The 19,101-nt window shown below is 35.9% G+C and overlaps 1 protein-coding gene across 1 annotated transcript in view; it reads right to left on the minus strand.

Annotated features, from left to right (window-relative positions):
• Positions 1-19,101, minus strand: part of LOC137387774 (uncharacterized) — a 67,630-nt gene that overhangs the window by 12,526 nt on the left and 36,003 nt on the right. The window contains exons 4-5 of the mRNA XM_068074286.1: positions 4,323-4,454; positions 429-533 (exon numbers count right to left, since the gene is read on the minus strand). Of these exons, the coding sequence (XP_067930387.1) occupies positions 429-533; positions 4,323-4,454 (237 nt within the window). The remainder of the gene's footprint in view (positions 1-428; positions 534-4,322; positions 4,455-19,101) is intronic.

Consider the following 19,101-nt stretch of genomic DNA (forward strand, 5'->3'; position numbering starts at 1 on the left):
AATATATAACAAGACTTTGACTTCTTGAACTATTAGTAAAAAAGTATATTGGGAGCTAGTGAAGAGGTTATTGGAAATGATGAAGAGGCTGTTGACAGCTGATGAAGAGGTTGTTAACAGCTGATGAAGAGGTTGTTGACAGCTGATGAAGAGATTATAGGAACTGAAGTGAAGTAGGCTGGAAGCTCATGGAGAGTTTTTTGGGGTTTGATGGAGAGGTTGTTGAAAATTTATAGAGGTTGTTGAATTCGGCTGAAGACATTTTGAAGTGGTAGTCTGCAGTTGAATTTAGATGCTGTATAAATGTGGCAAAATGCGGTTGCGAGTTGAGAAACTTCTATGAAGATGATAAGACTTTCAGGAAAGGGTTGGTATTAGTCAACTACATAGAAGTAGATACTTCCTGAAATATTCAGTAGGACACTTACTCATAATGCTATTATCAACGTTGACAAATTTCTTTCGCTCATATGGACAGAGGGAAGCATTCGCTATTGACGTCTCGAACTGTCTCTTCTCATCATCACTGACGCCTGAAAATAGTTTATTAAAATCGAGTAAACACTAGGAAACATTCTTCAACAAAACCAATCATGAAACTATTATTGAAGTTATTTTCTCTTTCCTCATATTCGACGCTCATCTGTTAAAGATCAACTTGGACTAAATTTTAGTAAACTTTAGCAGGAAATGTATCGGTATTTTTATATCATTTGTAATTGTTTTTGATGTGGTAGGACTGCCAGGGTGTTTTAAGATTTAACTTGACAAAACTCGATCATGGTTAAACCCTTGGAAGAAAAATACATGCAAAATGACATCTCTAGTTGCCATCATGGCTATAGTTGGTATCGGCTATTGTGTTCAAGTTGTGGCGTTACGGGTCTCCATTCTGTCTGTCTCTTTACAACTCTCGACGTCATAATCGCACTCTCACTTAATCTGAGTGTTTTAATCGTTATCATGTTTTTGTCGATTTTAATGTGTAGACATCCTGGCAGTCAAATCACCTCAAACATAAATAAATCGCAAATAATGAAAAATACTGACACTTTCTTATAAAATCTACAAAGATTTTGTCCGAGTTCATCCTTAACAGCGATGATTTATTGCTAACTACAAGGATATGTTTTTGTAGTGAGGATGACAGAAACTTAATAAAAATACGAATGTGTGACAAACTAATGAAAAATAAAAGCAAGGTGTTCGCTTTCTCTCTTATCACTATTGCTATTTAACAGCTCAATACCGAGTAAAAATATGACTAGAAAGTTCTGGGTGATATTTCCATTGATTTTCTAGACTTTTGACTGTTTCAAATCAAGTAACAGAAGAAAACGGTAGTTTATCACAACATTTTGCTAAACAGTTTTTCCTCAAAAACACCAACCAAGCGAGCGCTGCAGACAATCAATCAGGGGGAGGGTTTGGGGGGATTTTGGGAAAGAGGAGCCATTAAAATGCAATCAATTGCAAGACTCGCCTCAACCGAAGTACCGACCATAAATATCTCTTAAATGACCACCTATTTCAGGGATAATTGAGGCAAGTGGCTAATACAAAATAAATCAAAAAGTTGTCGATTAAACCTGGATCATGCATACATTTTATAAAAAGCTAACAGAGTGAAGAATCCAACTGCACCATAATCGAGGTTGTAAATGTTCATTAAATAAGCTATCTTTGACTATACATCACGGTGAGACAATTTCATAAAAATTTTCGCACGTTTTAGGAGTTGTAGGTAGGCCTGTATTCTCTAGTTGCAAGTTGGGGTGACAAACGTTAGGTGACTAGTCATGAACACCTGGGGGTTTGGGGGGGCGGTGTAAGCCCCCAACGAGGTTCGGGGCAGCGACCCGAAGCTCTGGACCTTTTAAGCATCAACAATCCTCAAAGTATGTTTAAATGCAATCAATTTTAAGCATCAAAATCTATATAAATATATTGTTTATGGTTCATGGAAAATAAAACCTTTTCTTTATTCAACGAACGATAATAAAGTTACGATATAAACTCATGACACTACAGATTTCTGTAAGGGACATTGACAGAACAAGAGCTATCACTTTTTTATTGCAATAGCTCTTGTTCTGTCAATGTGTCCATGGCAGACATTTTCACAACTGGTTCTGTATCTATTTCAACATGTTTATATATGTGTAATATTAGAAGATTATTTAGACGAGCCTGCCATAGTGCTCCTCATCGATGTTTTAATTCGGTTATGTTGTGATAAGGAAAATGCAAGTTTGGGGCTCTTCTTCACGCCCCCACTCTAAGCAATAAAGTTCAGTTTCCAAGTCTTAACAAAGTCTCACAAGATCACTCATTTGGCGATATCATCACGGAGACAGTATAGAACGCTAGTTGCTAGTAAATTAATTGTTGGAAATTTCAAGTGAATGGGCTTAGATTGCAATTCTTAGTACTTAGCCGCCGAAAATCACTAAAAGTTGGGACGACTTAGCAGGCCAGCCGCCCCAGAGAATACGGGCCTATTGTAGGCAAAGGTTGTGTCCTTCTCTTGAAGGTGTTTTTACAGAATCCAGCAAAGCTAAGTGTGAAGAACATCTGCACAAAATTTCTAAGGATTATCTTCATTACTTTTCATTTTATTGCAGTTTTATTCGAAACAAATTAATAATATTCAAGCGTACAGACTGCACTAGATGAACACAAACAGAGAATTACATACAGTAAATTAATGTTATTATTAATTAATAAAATATTAATATAATTAAAAATATCTAAAGGAATTACAGCTTATGAGTAAATATCTCATAGCAGCCTAAATGACAGCCCATTTTGCATGCTGCACACCAGGTGCTCCAAAACGTTATTCTAGAATGTTCCTTACTCTTACAAAACTATTAGTTTCATCACCATCAGAATCAGTGCTGCTACTTTAATTATCTGTGTAATCACGAATATCTGAATCGACAATAATGTCATCAACATAATTAATTCTCTGTTTTCGAACTCGAGAGGTACTTACGAAAGCCATAATAACACTAAATAGTTTGAACGTCAGAAAGAAAAAATGTTCGTTTTTAAGTTTTGAATTCCCAAACAAACACTTACAATTGCGATTTGTGATCTACTTGATCTACTTGATCGTCTGATTCAGAAGAGCTTTCTGAGTAATCATCATTAGTCTAGTCGGCCTCAAAATCACTGCCATCAGAATCTAAATGACCTAAAATATCTTCCTCGTCCATATTCAGTGTAGCAGTTAGGATCGCTGACTTGAAAAATTTTTAATTTACAAAACGAGTAAAACGGAAATTATCACAATGACTCCAACTGAAAACATATCTGTTTTGTTTCCTCGTAAACTAACAGATATGAGCTAATCAGAAAAATTATAGAGCAATTTTTTAACTGCCGGTTTGATTGGCCCAGTCAAAGTAAAATCAGCCCGAACAGCCGATTGAATCGGCTTGGTCGGAAATTGGGTTAAGGAGAAGGCAACATCAAAGGCTACATGCTGAGTCAAACTTGCGCTGAAAAAATGAGCATTTTTTTCTAAACATTAAGATAAATTTTAGGTAGGCATTTCGAATCAGCCGTGCAGTGTTTTTAAACAATATTCTTATGCTATGCACCCAGGATTACGGTAAAAAGTCTCTAAGGAAGCCTTTGTATTTATGAACGACGCAGAGCATCCACAAGCAATAAAAAACCTTTTGTCAGTCTATTGAGTATAATATAAGAGCTCTTTAATAATAATATTATTATAGTAATAATATAATTAGACAGATACAACACCTTTAATCATGTTATTAATTGTAGCAATTTTTTTGAGAATAAATAACCTAGAGCCATTATAGGTTATTATCGCTGCCGTGTACTGACCTCGAGAGCCATTATAGGTTATTATTGCTGCCGTGTACTGACCTCGAGAGCCATTATAGGTTATTATTGCTGCCGTGTACTGACCTCGAGAGCCATAATAGGTTATTATCGCTGCCGTGTACTGACCTCGAGAGCCATTATAGGTTATTATCGCTGCCGTGTACTGACCTCGAGAGCCATTATAGGTTATTATTGCTGCCGTGTACTGACCTCGAGAGCCATAATAGGTTATTATCGCTGCCGTGTACTGACCTCGAGAGCCATTATAGGTTATTATTGCTGCCGTGTACTGACCTCGAGAGCCATAATAGGTTATTATCGCTGCCGTGTACTGACCTCGAGAGCCATTATAGGTTATTATTGCTGCCGTGTACTGACCTCGAGAGAGCCATTATAGGTTATTATTGCTGCCGTGTACTGACCTCGAGAGCCATTATAGGTTATTATTGCTGCCGTGTACTGACCTCGAGAGAGCCAACTTGAAGGGATGGAGGTGATAGAGTTTGTATTGATGATGTCAGCACCTGGGCTCACTAGCTGCTTACATGGTCTCTTTAGCAGAGCTTCGAGATCTTTGGAAAATATATCACTGCTCTCTGCAACAGAATAACTGGCATAAGTGGTCTTTCTTTGAACTTTGAAGACTCCAAATTTATGAAAATATCCCGTCTAGTAGTTGTAATTCAGTAACTGGTAGAAGTCACCAGACAAAAACGGCGGAGTTGGTAGATCCAGTTCATATTTATTAGGTTTCATATCTAACTGCTTAAAGGCATAACTAACAACTGCCAACATAGTCCTAAGTACTGCAATCGTAGTACTACGTACTACAACTTTATAGTAAGTGCTGCCAACACCGTACTAAGTGCTGTCTAATAGTAAAGTACTAGGTACCAAGTGCTACTAGCATAGCAATTAATTCTGCCAAGGTAAAAGCTCAGAGTATATCTTAGACTCAGATCCATATACGGTGGACCCTAGCCAAACGATTTTAATTTGTAATGGTGTTGGCATCGTAAGGCGACAATGTCATATAGAGAGGTATAGAAACCCATAGTAATCATCTAATGCAGACACCTACTGGTAAAAACATCCAAATTCTATATATAGACTCGACATATCAAAAATTAGTAACAGAATGATATGTTAACCTTAGTAAATATAATTACCTACAGTAACTTTAGTGTATTTAGTGGTTATGATCTGCAATAAAATGTAACATTACAATATACTATGTGCAGTATACATACTGCAGTACATTCTTACATTCAAGACAGACGTATAATATAAACTTTGAATTTAACATAAATGAAATTAGCTTACTAAATACATACTTAGGGCTAAGTTTTAGCATGTATTTTGCTAAACTTAACTTTAATTTTGTCATCGCCTAAAATGTTATCACCTAACTGTTTCCAGTTTCATTTTCACTAAAACTTATAACGAATAACGTTGAACTGAGAGAGAGGGAGCTTCGTACCTCTTTCAGGCGTTGTGGGAGGGATTTTGGCGAATAGAATGTTGGCATCTTCGTTATTCCGACATATTCAGCACACCGATTGCCAAATTTGAATTTCAAAAGAATGTTTTGTTGATATCATACGGATAAAAATGTCATATGGTGGGGCGACAAAAAAGTATCGTTTTCCACATACAAAAGTTATACATAAAATTAAACACATATTATACCCCTGTGAAGGTTTTGCACTCTATTGCTAGCTGAATTCACGGATTAATTTATTCGCGATGTTTTCCTCCGCGAATAAAATAGTCTAGGAAAATGTATGGAAAGACAACTTTCACGAAATATAACTCCATGAATAATTTTGTCCTGTAGGGTATATACCAGTCACCAGGAGGATTTCTTCATGTGTACACCATAGAATGGTTTGCAACCTATGATAACATGTGACAATAAAACCATAGGATCTATCGTCACATGTTTATTTAAATTTTTAGGATTTGTTCCTCGAACCATCAATAGAGAAACTACTGTCTCATTCGAATATTACTGATAACGATATATAGATGATAACTCCAATTTTACAGATAAAGTGATAAACGAAGAATAAATAAACGCGTATGGCATACATAATTCCTGACACATAGTTTTTGCGATATTTTGTTACTTGTAACCCTTTAGAGTACTCATAGGAAATCTGCTAGCACCCTAACCATCTGGTGTTTTAAATAGAGTTAACTATCTGATGTTTTAAATAGAGTTAACCATCTGATGCTTCAAATGCAGTTAACCGCCCAATGTTTTAAATAGAGTTAACCGTCTGACGTTTTAAATAGAGTTAATCATCTGATGTTTTCAATAGAGTTGACCGTCCGATGTTTTAAATAGAGTTAACCCCATGATGTTTCCAAAAGAGTTAACCGTCCGATGTTGTAAATAGAATTAACCATCAAAAAGCAAAAGAGCAACCTTGTCAAAGGTGTTTTAGGCAGGCTTCTCTTGTTACCTACTAGTCGCTTCCCTTGTTACCTACTAGTCGCATCAGTAGGCTTGGCAAAAGATAATGACATGTAACCAGCTATCTAGAATGCCATCTAAGGGTGCAATGTCACACAACCAAGTGCAGTCATACAGAGCACCTCCTTTGTATGATTGCACTTGTAGGCTTATAAGAGGAAATTACAACAATCGTATTGCAATATTAAAAAAGAATTTATAATGATGATTTTATGCTACGAATGTGTAACATGTAATCAATGTGGGTTCAAATGCTAGGATTAAACATAAGTAATGTATTTTTTTAAACATCTTCAGTATGTGATGTGAACTGTCTTCTACCTTAAAAATTATTTGCAAATTTACACTTTGGCTTCATCATTTTCTTCAACAAAGCCATCGGCATCTCCAATCACTATTTGAGGTAGGTCAGACCAAAATTTTCCAAGTACTACATGACAATTGTCAACCTTTTGAGAAGGTTTTCCTATTATGTGCAAGTAAAAAGTATTTTTCCTTTATAACAATATTCTAGTTAAAGTACTTTGAGAATGTAAGTTTATGTTTATAGCACATTATGACTTACTGCAGGAACTCTGCAAAGGTAAAATGCGCTGATTTATAGCTTTTTTAAGCATGTAGCAAAAGTTAAAGTTATTCTCTAATACAGATGACACATTTTTTTATGTTTTCTGATAAAAAAACATTATTATAGGTTATTATTATAATTATGATAGGTAAATCCAATTGTTCAATGAGCTAGTTTCTGAGCTATTTTTGTTAATTTGCGATATATATTATATATATATCTCAGTGTTTGTTTGTCATCTGTCGTTCGCGTGTCAAGTTATATTGATAAAGTTTTAGGAATGAAAAGTCCGCTGTGCATTAGGTTTGAACTCAACCTCCGGTTCTGCAGACAGGCATTTATCCAGTCGGCCTAAACTACGCTGTCCCATTGGCTATACTATGGAATAAATTGGGCGCATACTTATCACACATGCAAATCTTTCATGGCTTCACATTCTACACTGGAGCTAGCATTATGCGTGAAGCCATATAAAATAAATACATGCCCATACACGAAGAAAAATGCTTAAACCCACAAGACCAACAAGACTTGACAGTATAGATCTGTAGTAGATACCACAGCCTGTACCGTATGAATTACTATAAATGAACACTGCACACATATAGCACAGTTGACAGAAATAAACAAAACACCTTCATTACAAATTAAAATAGTAAATGTGGTATATGTTGGATAAAAATAAATTTTCTGTGCACATGTTTTTTTATTACATGTGTAGCACCGCGCATTCAATTAGTATGTCTATCTATATCTATATTTCTCTAAGTATGTGGACATGTGTGTATATGTGTCCCTCCAGCTATAGCTATTAAAATCTTGGAATAACGAATCTGTACCAAAAAAGATTGGATCTCTGATTCTACAGTTTACCACCCTGACACCCTACCCAATAGGCCATAGAGATTGAATTGTTACCTAGCCGATATATGTCCCTCTATGGGAGCAAATACCCAACGGCTTTGCGTACTTCGCAAGGTGATTGTCTAAGTGATTGTCGTTAGTAAGCTTACTAAATTTTCCATTGGCAATGAGCCAGGCTAATAGCAAATGACAGGCAACTTTCATAACTTCTCATTGCTTATAAGCTGATTTTTAATAACCGGGCAATGCCGGAAAGCACAGCTCGTATCTACTATATAAACGACAAACAATCTGTCTGTATATTTGTGTGTGTGCGTGTGTGTGTTAGTCCACCTTATAGAGCGGTTTTCCTTTTTTCGATTCGGTCGTATGAAGTGAAACTGAATTAATAAGAGTGTTAAATAAATTATAGAGCGGTTTTTCACTTTTTCGATTGGGTCGTACGAAGTGAACTGAATTAATAAGAGTAAGTAGTGAAATTAAATTAGTAGTAAATATTAGTAGTAAATTTAATAAAATTTATTACTCATTAAATAAATTAATGAGTAGTAAATTACACGGAATTAATATTTACTGCCAACATGTACCGGGAAGGTCACGTGAACGTTGTGGCCACTGGAAAAACCGTTTCTACTTCAAAAAGGTAAGTACTTCTCATTCAATGTTGTATTGTCTATGAATTGCCACATCTCCACTATTTAAAAACGTTGCATTTGCCACTGTTGGTGGTAGTAAACATGTTCATTTCCTTCCGCAGCTGATTTACTTTTATCTTTTTCCAGCTACTAGTACTACAGCTACTACAGAACCTGCACGGGTACTCCGAGCGTTGCGATAGGTCACGGTGAGAAGAAAGAGAGCAGCTGGTATCAACTTACTGTCATCCTGCTTTAACCATGGCCAGCTGTACGTTGCCTGCTCAAAAGTAGGTAAAAGCCGAAAACTGTTTGTTCATACATATTGTTATGTCATGCCTGCATTGAATTAACATTATGTTATTGTTTTATCATGCTATGTTCTTCATGTTCTGCTATATTATTATTTCTTCATATTATCTACATGCAGCATTTTCTAACATATTTTTTAGTATACATATATATATATATATATATTCATTCGTTCCTCATTGCATCTCATAAAAAGGCTATCATGTTGGCATTATGTTTTATTATTGTAAGGTGCTAATGCTGCATCTGCCTTGACATCATACTGTCTGTGTTGTTATCCTTCATTTTTTCGTGACGCCATTTTATCGTTGTCAGCCATCTTTATAGACAATTTTATCATTAAAAACACGAAGCTTTTGCAATGAATTTTTGAAAACGATGCTTTTGTTTGCGATTTTTTTATTATAGTATTAAAACAACACTAAAAAGTACCATTAAATAAAAGATTAACGATCGTTTTCTACAAATATGGCAGCTTTTTGTGAACGAGCGCATGTGCAAACGGCTTGATGACGTAAAAAACCGATGGATACATATAAATTTTATCAACACAACCACATTACTGTGGCACTGTTTGTATATACCGTGTCAAAACACAGGCTATAGACGAAGAACTGGTGAGCCATGATTAGTGTTTTAAGCATGTAGAAGTGCCCATTCAATAAATGCTGGCGATAGCAAAATATTTTGTAGGATTTCTTAAAAGATGCAAAACTTTTCAATACTGTCAGTTTGAAAAACTTCAGTTTGCCTAGCAATGTCAATTTCATTATCAGTTCTCTGTACAAAAAAAGTACAACTTCAACTTGAGTGGTTTGGGACTAATGCATCGTAGACTAGCTGTAAAACACATAGCGATTAGGTGCTAGGCAGTTGATTGCGAGGCGGGTGTGAGGCGATTGATTGCATTGCGATAGAGTGCGAGGCGATTGATTGCGAGTGTGAGGCGATTGATTGCAAGTGCGAGGCGATTGATTGCGAGTGCGAGGCGATTGATTGCGAGGCAAGTGCAAGCTTGCGATTGTCAACTGCTCGGCGGGTAAAGACTGTTCGGCCGAGTTGGGAACTCAGCGGCAAAAGCATGTGATGGTCAACTGCAAATATAGATGGGTATGAACAGATGCATGAATCTAGACGCGTGAATCTAGATTATTTACTAGATTTTACACGCATCTAGCTGTAAAACACATCACAGATTTCCATCGTTCTCGCCAACATTATTGACATGTATATGTGTATGCATACTCTGATCAGAGCAACAATTTCAGTAGACTGCATATTTGGAGTTGTTTTACAGTATGAAAGACAACTCTCAATAAACCTCTTGCTGTACGTAAATCTGTTCCCGTAGACGGGTAATGCAGCTACAGTAGTATATATATATAAGCAAACAATATAGCGGTCAGTCTACTGTATGAACACACAACGTTAGCTCTGAGTAGGTCTACACCACACAGAAGTAGCAGTGAAGACATTACTGTTCTCAATTAATATGTACAGTCAAACATGGATAACTCGAACTTCACGGGACGAGCAAAGGTGTTCAAGTTATCAGAGCGTTCAAGTTATCAGAGCACTGTCACAAGTCCATGTATTTATTTATTTATTAGCAGATACATGTACATATACAAACTATAATATAAATCAAAAGCATAAATGGCTTGTTTCAAATTAAATGCTTCTAATGTAAAGTTTAAAACTTTATTATCAAAAAGTATAGGAGATTTTTCTATCACTTGAGATTGGTTTGTTGTTTGAGGTGATGTTATTGCCAGGACGTTTTTTAGATTAAACTGGCAAAACTTGATCGTTCTTGAAATGTTCAGAAGAAAAGACATCTTTTTCTTTTGAGCGTTTTAGCCGAGATCAATTTTGTTGATTTTTCTTGAAGTTTATGCGAAGGTTACCTCGCTTTTCCTTGCCTCCGAATGGCCATCGCTAAGTGGATGTTTGGTATAAATCAAATTTCACCAAACCTTTAGAAAAGTCGTTGACAAAAATATTTTGCCGATGGTGGTAATAACGATGCCTTTGAATTACGAAAAGTTGAGGTTTACCTCTATGGCTTGGAATAAAGTGATTTTCTAAAGAGATAACAACCGTTTCGGTAGCCATTCGAGTTCAAAAACTGTTCGAGTTAACAGAGTTGAGGTCGAGTTATCTATAGCAATTTATCATTACGTGGGAGCGGACCAAAGAAATTGTTCGAATTAACCATGTGTTCGAGCTATCCGAGGGCGAGTTATCCATGTTTGACTATATATATATATATATATATATATATATTATAGCCTAATCATTCAGAACAGTAATGTCTACACTATGCCACTTCTGTATACTGTGCTCAGCAGTGACGCCTTGTATGCATGCGATAATGTTAAACTTGTTTGCGTTGGCCGACAACAACCCTAGCGGTAACTTTGGAGGCAGAGTTATTTATGGCGGCTAATTGAGCCTGTGGACAGCCGGCAAAAACAAGTCTATTTAAACAAGAGCCAAATTTAGAAAGAGAACGCATTGAAAGTTCATCAATGGCTTGAAGTCTACCTTTAGACATCCTTTAGGCTCTGATCCCGGGCCAAGTGCAAGATAAAAATAAAATATAGCCTCAAAGCGGTTAGTTGTTTTGGTATTTCAAACACAAAGAGTATCCGAATGAGATGCAGAGTGGTCAATGACCCGGAATGTGTGCCCATCAAAAACCAAAACATCAATCGTTCAGTGGATAGTCTGCAGAGCTCCTACGGAGTAGTACCTTACATCAGACTAGTCTAACAGATCCTATCTATGTATTCAATGTTTCCATTATGGAAGATAATAGTCAAGTTTGTTGTCATCCGCAATCTGAAGAATATCACTTTCCTCTCTTCGCTAGGTGAGAGTTTACAACTCTCTGATCATCATCACATAACCTAGTTTTTATGTACTTCTGTGGGGGAGCAATAGTACTCTGATGAAACCATTTCAGGATACATAGACGCATTTCATATTACGAGTACTTAAACTTTTGGTGTGTCATTTCATAAAAGACTTCTTAGCTGTCAAGCAGTTGCTTCCAAGTAATGGTTAGATATTGGATGACTGTTAGCTCAGTTGTCTTGTATGCTGATACTCACTGTTCCTATGACCCGGATGGCGTCATCTGCAGGTTATCCACAAAATGGAAATCACAAAAATCTGCAAGTCAAGCGAGTTGTGTTCCTCGCAAACTTTTACCAAGTGGTTCACGCTTGCGAAAGATGGAAGCGGCCCCTGCCAAAGATGTGCAAGTAAACTCTGCGCAAGCTATTTCATTTTAAACACATTTTTCCATCCTTGAGTCATTCCTATTTCGATTTGAGCAGTTGAATGTGCTCAAAAGTTGCAACAGAAGATAACTTTGAAGTAATACTTATACTTTTAAACGATGATTCTTTGTGTCTAGAAAACATGCTGCCAAGCGAGACAGGAGTGTGTCGCTATGACCTCTCGCTTAGACTTCCTTTATCATTTTTAACAAATTATCTGCAACATGCGAATGTCCATTACAGGGATTATCACACGGTTACACAACGTAGAATTTCAAACTCGCACCATTCGCGCAATAGAAACATAATAAATAGGAAAGCATGAGACAGCAAAAAAAAGAAGAGAAGTATGTACATTTTGCTGACTTGTATTATCTTGTTGAAGGGACAGCGTTTAGGAGATAGTAGATAAGAGTAGACAATTTCTATCATGCCAAATGTTTTGCATTCATATCAGTTCATTTAATGTCAAACAAATAAAATCACATATTTGTAAAGACTTATCATTCATGAAGGGAAACAAAGCTCAGGACCTAAGGCTAGTTTTATGATGGGCTCTAATTTGTTTACTTCTCATTTTACTTCTTTATATGTTAACAAATGTAGGCAGTCTCGTAAGAGGCTGGTCAGGTCAAATGATGAAGTAGATGTTTAGTAGATCTTACTATAATGTGGTAGTAGTATGCTGGGAGTCATGTGCACTGTGATAGTCCAGATAGTCCAGTGTAATACGAATGTGCACAATTATTCTTAGTTGTGTTGTTCAAAGTTCACAAGTTTAAAATTGCGCTTTTTTGAGCTCATTTTTCACAGCGTTCAACCTATTAAACATCCTGTAACAAACTATAAGCAATGTTAAATAGTTTATCTACCTTTTATAAAGGCTGAGATTATTTTGAAGGATGAATTTAGATACTAATGAGTTTTAAGACACCCATCTCTATCATTCTAAATAGGACTAAAAATCCCCAACTTCCGTTCCTAAAAAGCTAGCACACGTCACATATTTATGGGCGGAGCTTGTTGTACCGATTGTGTTGTTTTCGAGACCGATATTGAAATACTGTAAAAAGCCTTAATGACTTTGAAAGTTAGTGAATCGATCTTTATTTTGAGTGCAAAATCGGAATCGGCCTGTCTGATTTACCAAGTAAAAAATGATAAAAGTTGTACGTGGCAGTTATGGTTCAAGTTAGCGTGTAATATGTGTTTCAATGGACGTGTTACGGATTAACGCCGACACTTTAATAAAAAAGATAAGGAATTTCATGCCAGGCATCATAGCGGAGCAATCGCTTAGCAGCACACTTTTCGAATAGGAATGACTGAAGTGTGGACAATGTTTAAAACGGAATAACTCGAGTCAAAACTTTTTGCCCATCATTCGCAAGCATGAAACATTAAAATAAAAATCTTCGGTAAAAATACTTAGACTGTATAGCTAATTATTGACCCTACAGGTTAATAAATAGCAGTCCCATCACTCTTGGCAGCATTTCGAACTGCTGAATTGAAATAAAAATGACTGAAAAGTAAAAATGTTTATATGGAATAGTCTGCGCGATATTTTAATGCGCATCATTCATAAGGACCGTTTCCATCATTCGCAAAGGTGAAACATTTGCTAAAGAGTTGCGAATAGCAAAACTCGCTTAGCTTGAGGATTGATGCCGTTTCCATGATGCGGATATCTTACGGATTGACTCAAACTTATGCATCATGCGTGTCATGGAAACATAGTGATACATACGTCAAGCCATTAATTAAGAACATTGTAGATAGATTTTAGGTGAAACATTTGATAAAGATTTGCGAGTAACAAGACTCACTTGACTTGCAGATTTTCGCCATTTTTATGTTGCGGGTGACTTGCTGACAGACACAAATTTGTGTCATGTATGTCATGAAAGCAGTGATATTATGCAACTTTTGTTTTATAGAAACCAGCCTTAACAGTTACTTTAGATAGAAGTACAAATCAGATGAGGCAGCAAATGTTATAGGCTACTCTATTACAAAGCAAATGAACTGTGAACAGTCTGATGTGAAGAACTCAAGTGATCCAGAAACTGCACTGACTCTGCTTCTGAATGTGAATCCTCATGTCTATGAATTCAAACCTCTCTCAGGTCTATGAATTCAACACCTCTCTCAGGTCTATGAATTCAACACCTCTCTCAGGTCTATGAATTCAACACCTCTCTCAGGTCTATGAATTCAAAACCTCTCTCAGGTCTATGAATTCAAAACCTTTATCAGGTCTATGAATTCTGGACCTCTCTCAGGTCTATGAATTCAACACCTCTTTCAGGTTTATGAATTCAAAACCTCTTTCAGGTCTATGAATTCAAACATCTCTCAGGTCTATGAATTCAAACATCTCTCCGGTCTATGAATTCAACACCTCTCTCAGGTCTATGAATTCAAACATCACTCAGGTCTATGAATTCAAACATCTCTCAGGTCTATGAATTCAAAACCCCTTTCAGGTCTATGAATTCAAACATCTCTCAGGTCTATGAATTCAAACCTCTCTCAGGTCTATGAATTCAACACCTCTCTCAGGTCTATGAATTCAACACCTCTCTCAGGTCAATGAATTCAACACCTCTTTCAGGTCTATGAATTCAACACCTCTCTCAGGTCAATGAATTCAACACCTTTCTCAGGTCTATGAATTCAAAACCTCTTTCAGGTCTATGAATTCAACACCTCTCTCAGGTCTATGAATTCAACACCTCTTTCAGGTCTATGAATTCAAAACCTCTTTCAGGTCTATGAATTCAAACATCTCTCAGGTCTATGAATTCAAACATATCTCAGGTCTATGAATTCAACACCTCTCTCAGGTCAATGAATTCAACACCTTTCTCAGGTCTATGAATTCAAAACCTCTTTCAGGTCTATGAATTCAACACCTCTCTCAGGTCTATGAATTCAACACCTCTTTCAGGTCTATGAATTCAAAACCTCTTTCAGGTCTATGAATTCAAACATCTCTCAGGTCTATGAATTTAAACATATCTCAGGTCTATGAATTCAACACCTCTCTCAGGTCTATGAATTCAAACCTCTCTCAGGTCTATGAATTCAAACATCTCTCAGGTCTATGAATTCAACACCTCTCTCAGGTCTATGAATTCAAACATCACTCAGGTCTATGAATTCAAACATCTCTCAGGTCTATGAATTCAAAACCTCTTTCAGGTCTATGAATTCAAACGTCTCTCAGGTCTATGAATTCAAACATCTCTCAGGTCTATGAATTCAACACCTCTTTCAGGTCTATGAATTCAACACCTCTCTCAGGTCTATGAATTCAAAACCTCTTTCAGGTCTATGAATTCAAACATCTCTCAGGTCTATGAATTTAAACATATCTCAGGTCTATGAATTCAACACCTCTCTCAGGTCTATGAATTCAAACCTCTCTCAGGTCTATGAATTCAAACATCTCTCAGGTCTATGAATTCAACACCTCTCTCAGGTCTATGAATTCAAACATCTCTCAGGTCTATGAATTCAAAACCTCTTTCAGGTCTATGAATTCAAACGTCTCTCAGGTCTATGAATTCAAACATCTCTCAGGTCTATGAATTCAACACCTCTTTCAGGTCTATGAATTCAACACCTCTCTCAGGTCTATGAATTCAAACATCTCTCAGGTCTATGAATTCAAAACCTCTTTCAGGTCTATGAATTCAAACATCTCTCAGGTCTATGAATTCAAAGCTATCTCGGGTTTCTGAATTCAGAAGTGTCTAAGGTTTCTGAATTTTAACCTGGTTTAGGTCTCTGAATATAAACATGTATCATATATCTTTATGAAAACCTGTTCTGGGTCTCTAAATTCATGTCTGTCTCAAGTTTCAGTATCCGAACCTCTCTCAGGTCTCTGATTCTGAGCCTGTCTCAAGTCTTAGCTCACCCGTACTAGAAGTGTATCTAAGTGCTTACTAAGAAGTCGATCTTTAGCAAACATTTGACATGAACCTATCAGAGTATCCGCCGGCTTCAGTTTTCCTTTCTAGAACTTTTTTAAGGCAGCCTAATATTTCTGTTAAAATAAACCCTACTCTATAAGTAGTTATAGCTGCGTTGCTATCGTACTTAATCGTTCCAAAACACCTAGTAGTTTGCTAGCCAGCTGTCTGAAGATGATTCTAGCAAAAAAAAACATTATGCTAATTTGGAGCTGAATTGAATCTGGCAGATATGGCAATAATATAAATGAAATCTGCTTTGACCTTGCGATATAATTTATCTACCATTTTCGGTGACCATAAACTAATTTTTAATATGTATAGTATATACATACAACTTCGATGATTTTTACCAGGCAGGTGGTGTTTGCATTAGATATTTACTATGTGTTTCTATATCTCTCTCTATGACATTTTCGCCTTACGATGCCAATACTAAACTGGATTAAAATCGTATGGCGAGGGTCCATTGTACAAAATTATGTTTGCAAAATTAACAACCAAACATAGTTTTATGAAACACTCAAGTTAGGCAATAGTGAATCACTACATTTCGCTCAAAAGCAGTACAGAAAATAAATAAAACAGATAGAAATAAACACAATTTATATTATGTATATAATATATTATTTATGTTATTTGCCATATCAATTTGCGATCTTTTACTTCTTAATTTTGTAATCATTAATTTGGTTTGTTATAGTTAATACCACTTTTTTCGTGCAAAGCAATGAGCAAATAAGTTTTGTTTATTTTTGCTAGCACAGGCATTTTGGAGAGAAATCGGCATGCGTGATTGGTTACCGGTGGATATAGGTTAACCCACCTTGCCAACAACTCCCCTCAAGTGTATTTAAATGAACATTTTTTCATTAGTGTGTTTAGAACTTTAGTTAAGCTTATTTATATGATTATAACCGCATATGAGAAAACTGATATAAACTCCAGTTCATGGGAAAGGTTTTCAAACACAAAACCTCTTCTTGCTAACCAAGTAAAATCATACTGATTAATGTGGTATTTGTTTATATTTTAGATTAGATTTCAGACCATGACGATGGACACCTGAGGACATAATGAGTTAAGCTTCAGAAGAACTTACTATAGTGAGTACAAATTCAGTAGTATACGTATAATACACAGATATGTATCTTATACATATCTGTGTATTATATATTATACATACAAATATGTATATTATATACTAGAAATTCCACTGTCATACAGCCCACGACCAAAGTGATATTGGAAAAAAAGAAAGGGTACTGATGGTTGAGAAATGCAATATTAGCAGTCAAATGGCACAGCAGTGCAATAGGATAACTGCAATGGTAGCTGTAATGTACTGGGTGTGGGTGTTATTATATACAACAAACAGCAATAATGAAAGGAAAAGATTATATGTTTATATCTCTCCCCTGCAATAGGAGAAATGCAATACTGGCCAATATTAGAAGTAAAATGCACTGATATTATTAGAATAATCAATATTATTAATATAGTAATAATATAAAACCAATGTACAATTTTGTTTACATTAAAAAACGTCATAGTTAGCGATATCAAGAAGTTTTGATATTTATATAGATTTTTAGAAAGTTTGTACTATGTAGTCACTGTTCTGTAGTCATCCAAATTTATAATTAATTATCGTAATAATCTCATTAGAATCGTTAGAAAAAATATCGTCATTTCCTTTACTTACACTGCGTTGGACATCAATTAGAATACCAAAGTACGCAAGTGTCTAAAATGTCAGTTTGAAATTGGCAAAAATGAAATGATTTCAGTACTCCTACGTTAATTACAGAAACCGTCGACAATGCCATAGACTGGTGAAATGTGCACGTTATTTTTTCGCGAAATGCGCACGACTAAATCGTTCTATTCTCTGTCGCCCGGCGTTTCAATTGCCAGTCTTAACTTTTATTAAACCAAGCTTTTCAAGCGTTTTGTGACGATTTTCGTCCTAATAAATCTGTCTATTTGTGTATAATCCGATCAGATGGGTAAGTTTTAAGAGAATTTCGATAATTTACAAAGACTTGGTAACATATTTAAATAGGCCTATATGTGTTTTGTATCGTTATTATACTTTAACTAACCTACAAAACGATGGTTAAATTTGTTGATGAAATTTCGAGACAAGGGTTCGTCTCATTGTTGATGAATAATTTTCGTAAGTTGTGTGCACATGCATTTATCATAAAAACTCTCATACTTCGCTTCCGCTCGTTTGTTCGTGGGATCATACATATCTGGATATTATATTATATATTATACATATAGCCTATGTATCTTATCCATATATGCATAATATACATATACTGTGAAACCTCTCATTGAATGCCACCTTTATTTAAATGCTACCTCTAGTAAAATTTCACTAAAAACTGAAAAATACCGTGCCTTCCTTTAAAGCACATAAATTACATAATTCTTTTATTGTATATTTCAATACATCAGAGTCTTGGCTTTCGAATGAGCTATTGTTTGCCATGGTGAGACAGACATTGGTTGGTGTTTATAGGATTTCCCCAGAGCTCTACCGCGAAAAAGTTTACTGGCATAGTCTCGAAAATTGTGACGCCACAATTCTCATATTCGTTGTTGTGTGCTCTTACCGCTTACTTATCAACTACGAAAGTGACGATAATGACGCTAGTGGCAGGCGAAGGTAGAACAACTCCAGAGAACGAATGAAGATGACAAAGGAATCAGTGTCATTAGTTGTCCATGTACATGTACATATTATTTCTATGATAAGTACCTCAGACTCCAAGAACCATACTATATTTTCCCGATGATATTATGCACTAGCTCTTTATTTTTAATGTGATGTTAAACCATAACTGCCACGAACAACTTTTATCGTATTTACTAGGTAAATCAGACATGCTGATTCTGATTTTGTAATCAAAATAAAGATTAGGCCACTAACTTTCAGAGTAATAAAGGATTTTTTATAGCGTTTTAATATCGGTCTCGAAAACAACACGATCGGCATAACAAGCTCCGCCCATAAATACTTGACGTAACCTAGCTTTTTAGGAACAGAAGTTACGTAGAGATGTTTAGACCGATTTAGAATAATAGAGATGGGTGTTTTAAAATC

The sequence above is a fragment of the Watersipora subatra genome, chromosome 2 (assembly GCF_963576615.1).
Source record: "Watersipora subatra chromosome 2, tzWatSuba1.1, whole genome shotgun sequence".
In the NCBI taxonomy this organism is placed as follows: Eukaryota; Metazoa; Bryozoa; class Gymnolaemata; order Cheilostomatida; family Watersiporidae; genus Watersipora; species Watersipora subatra.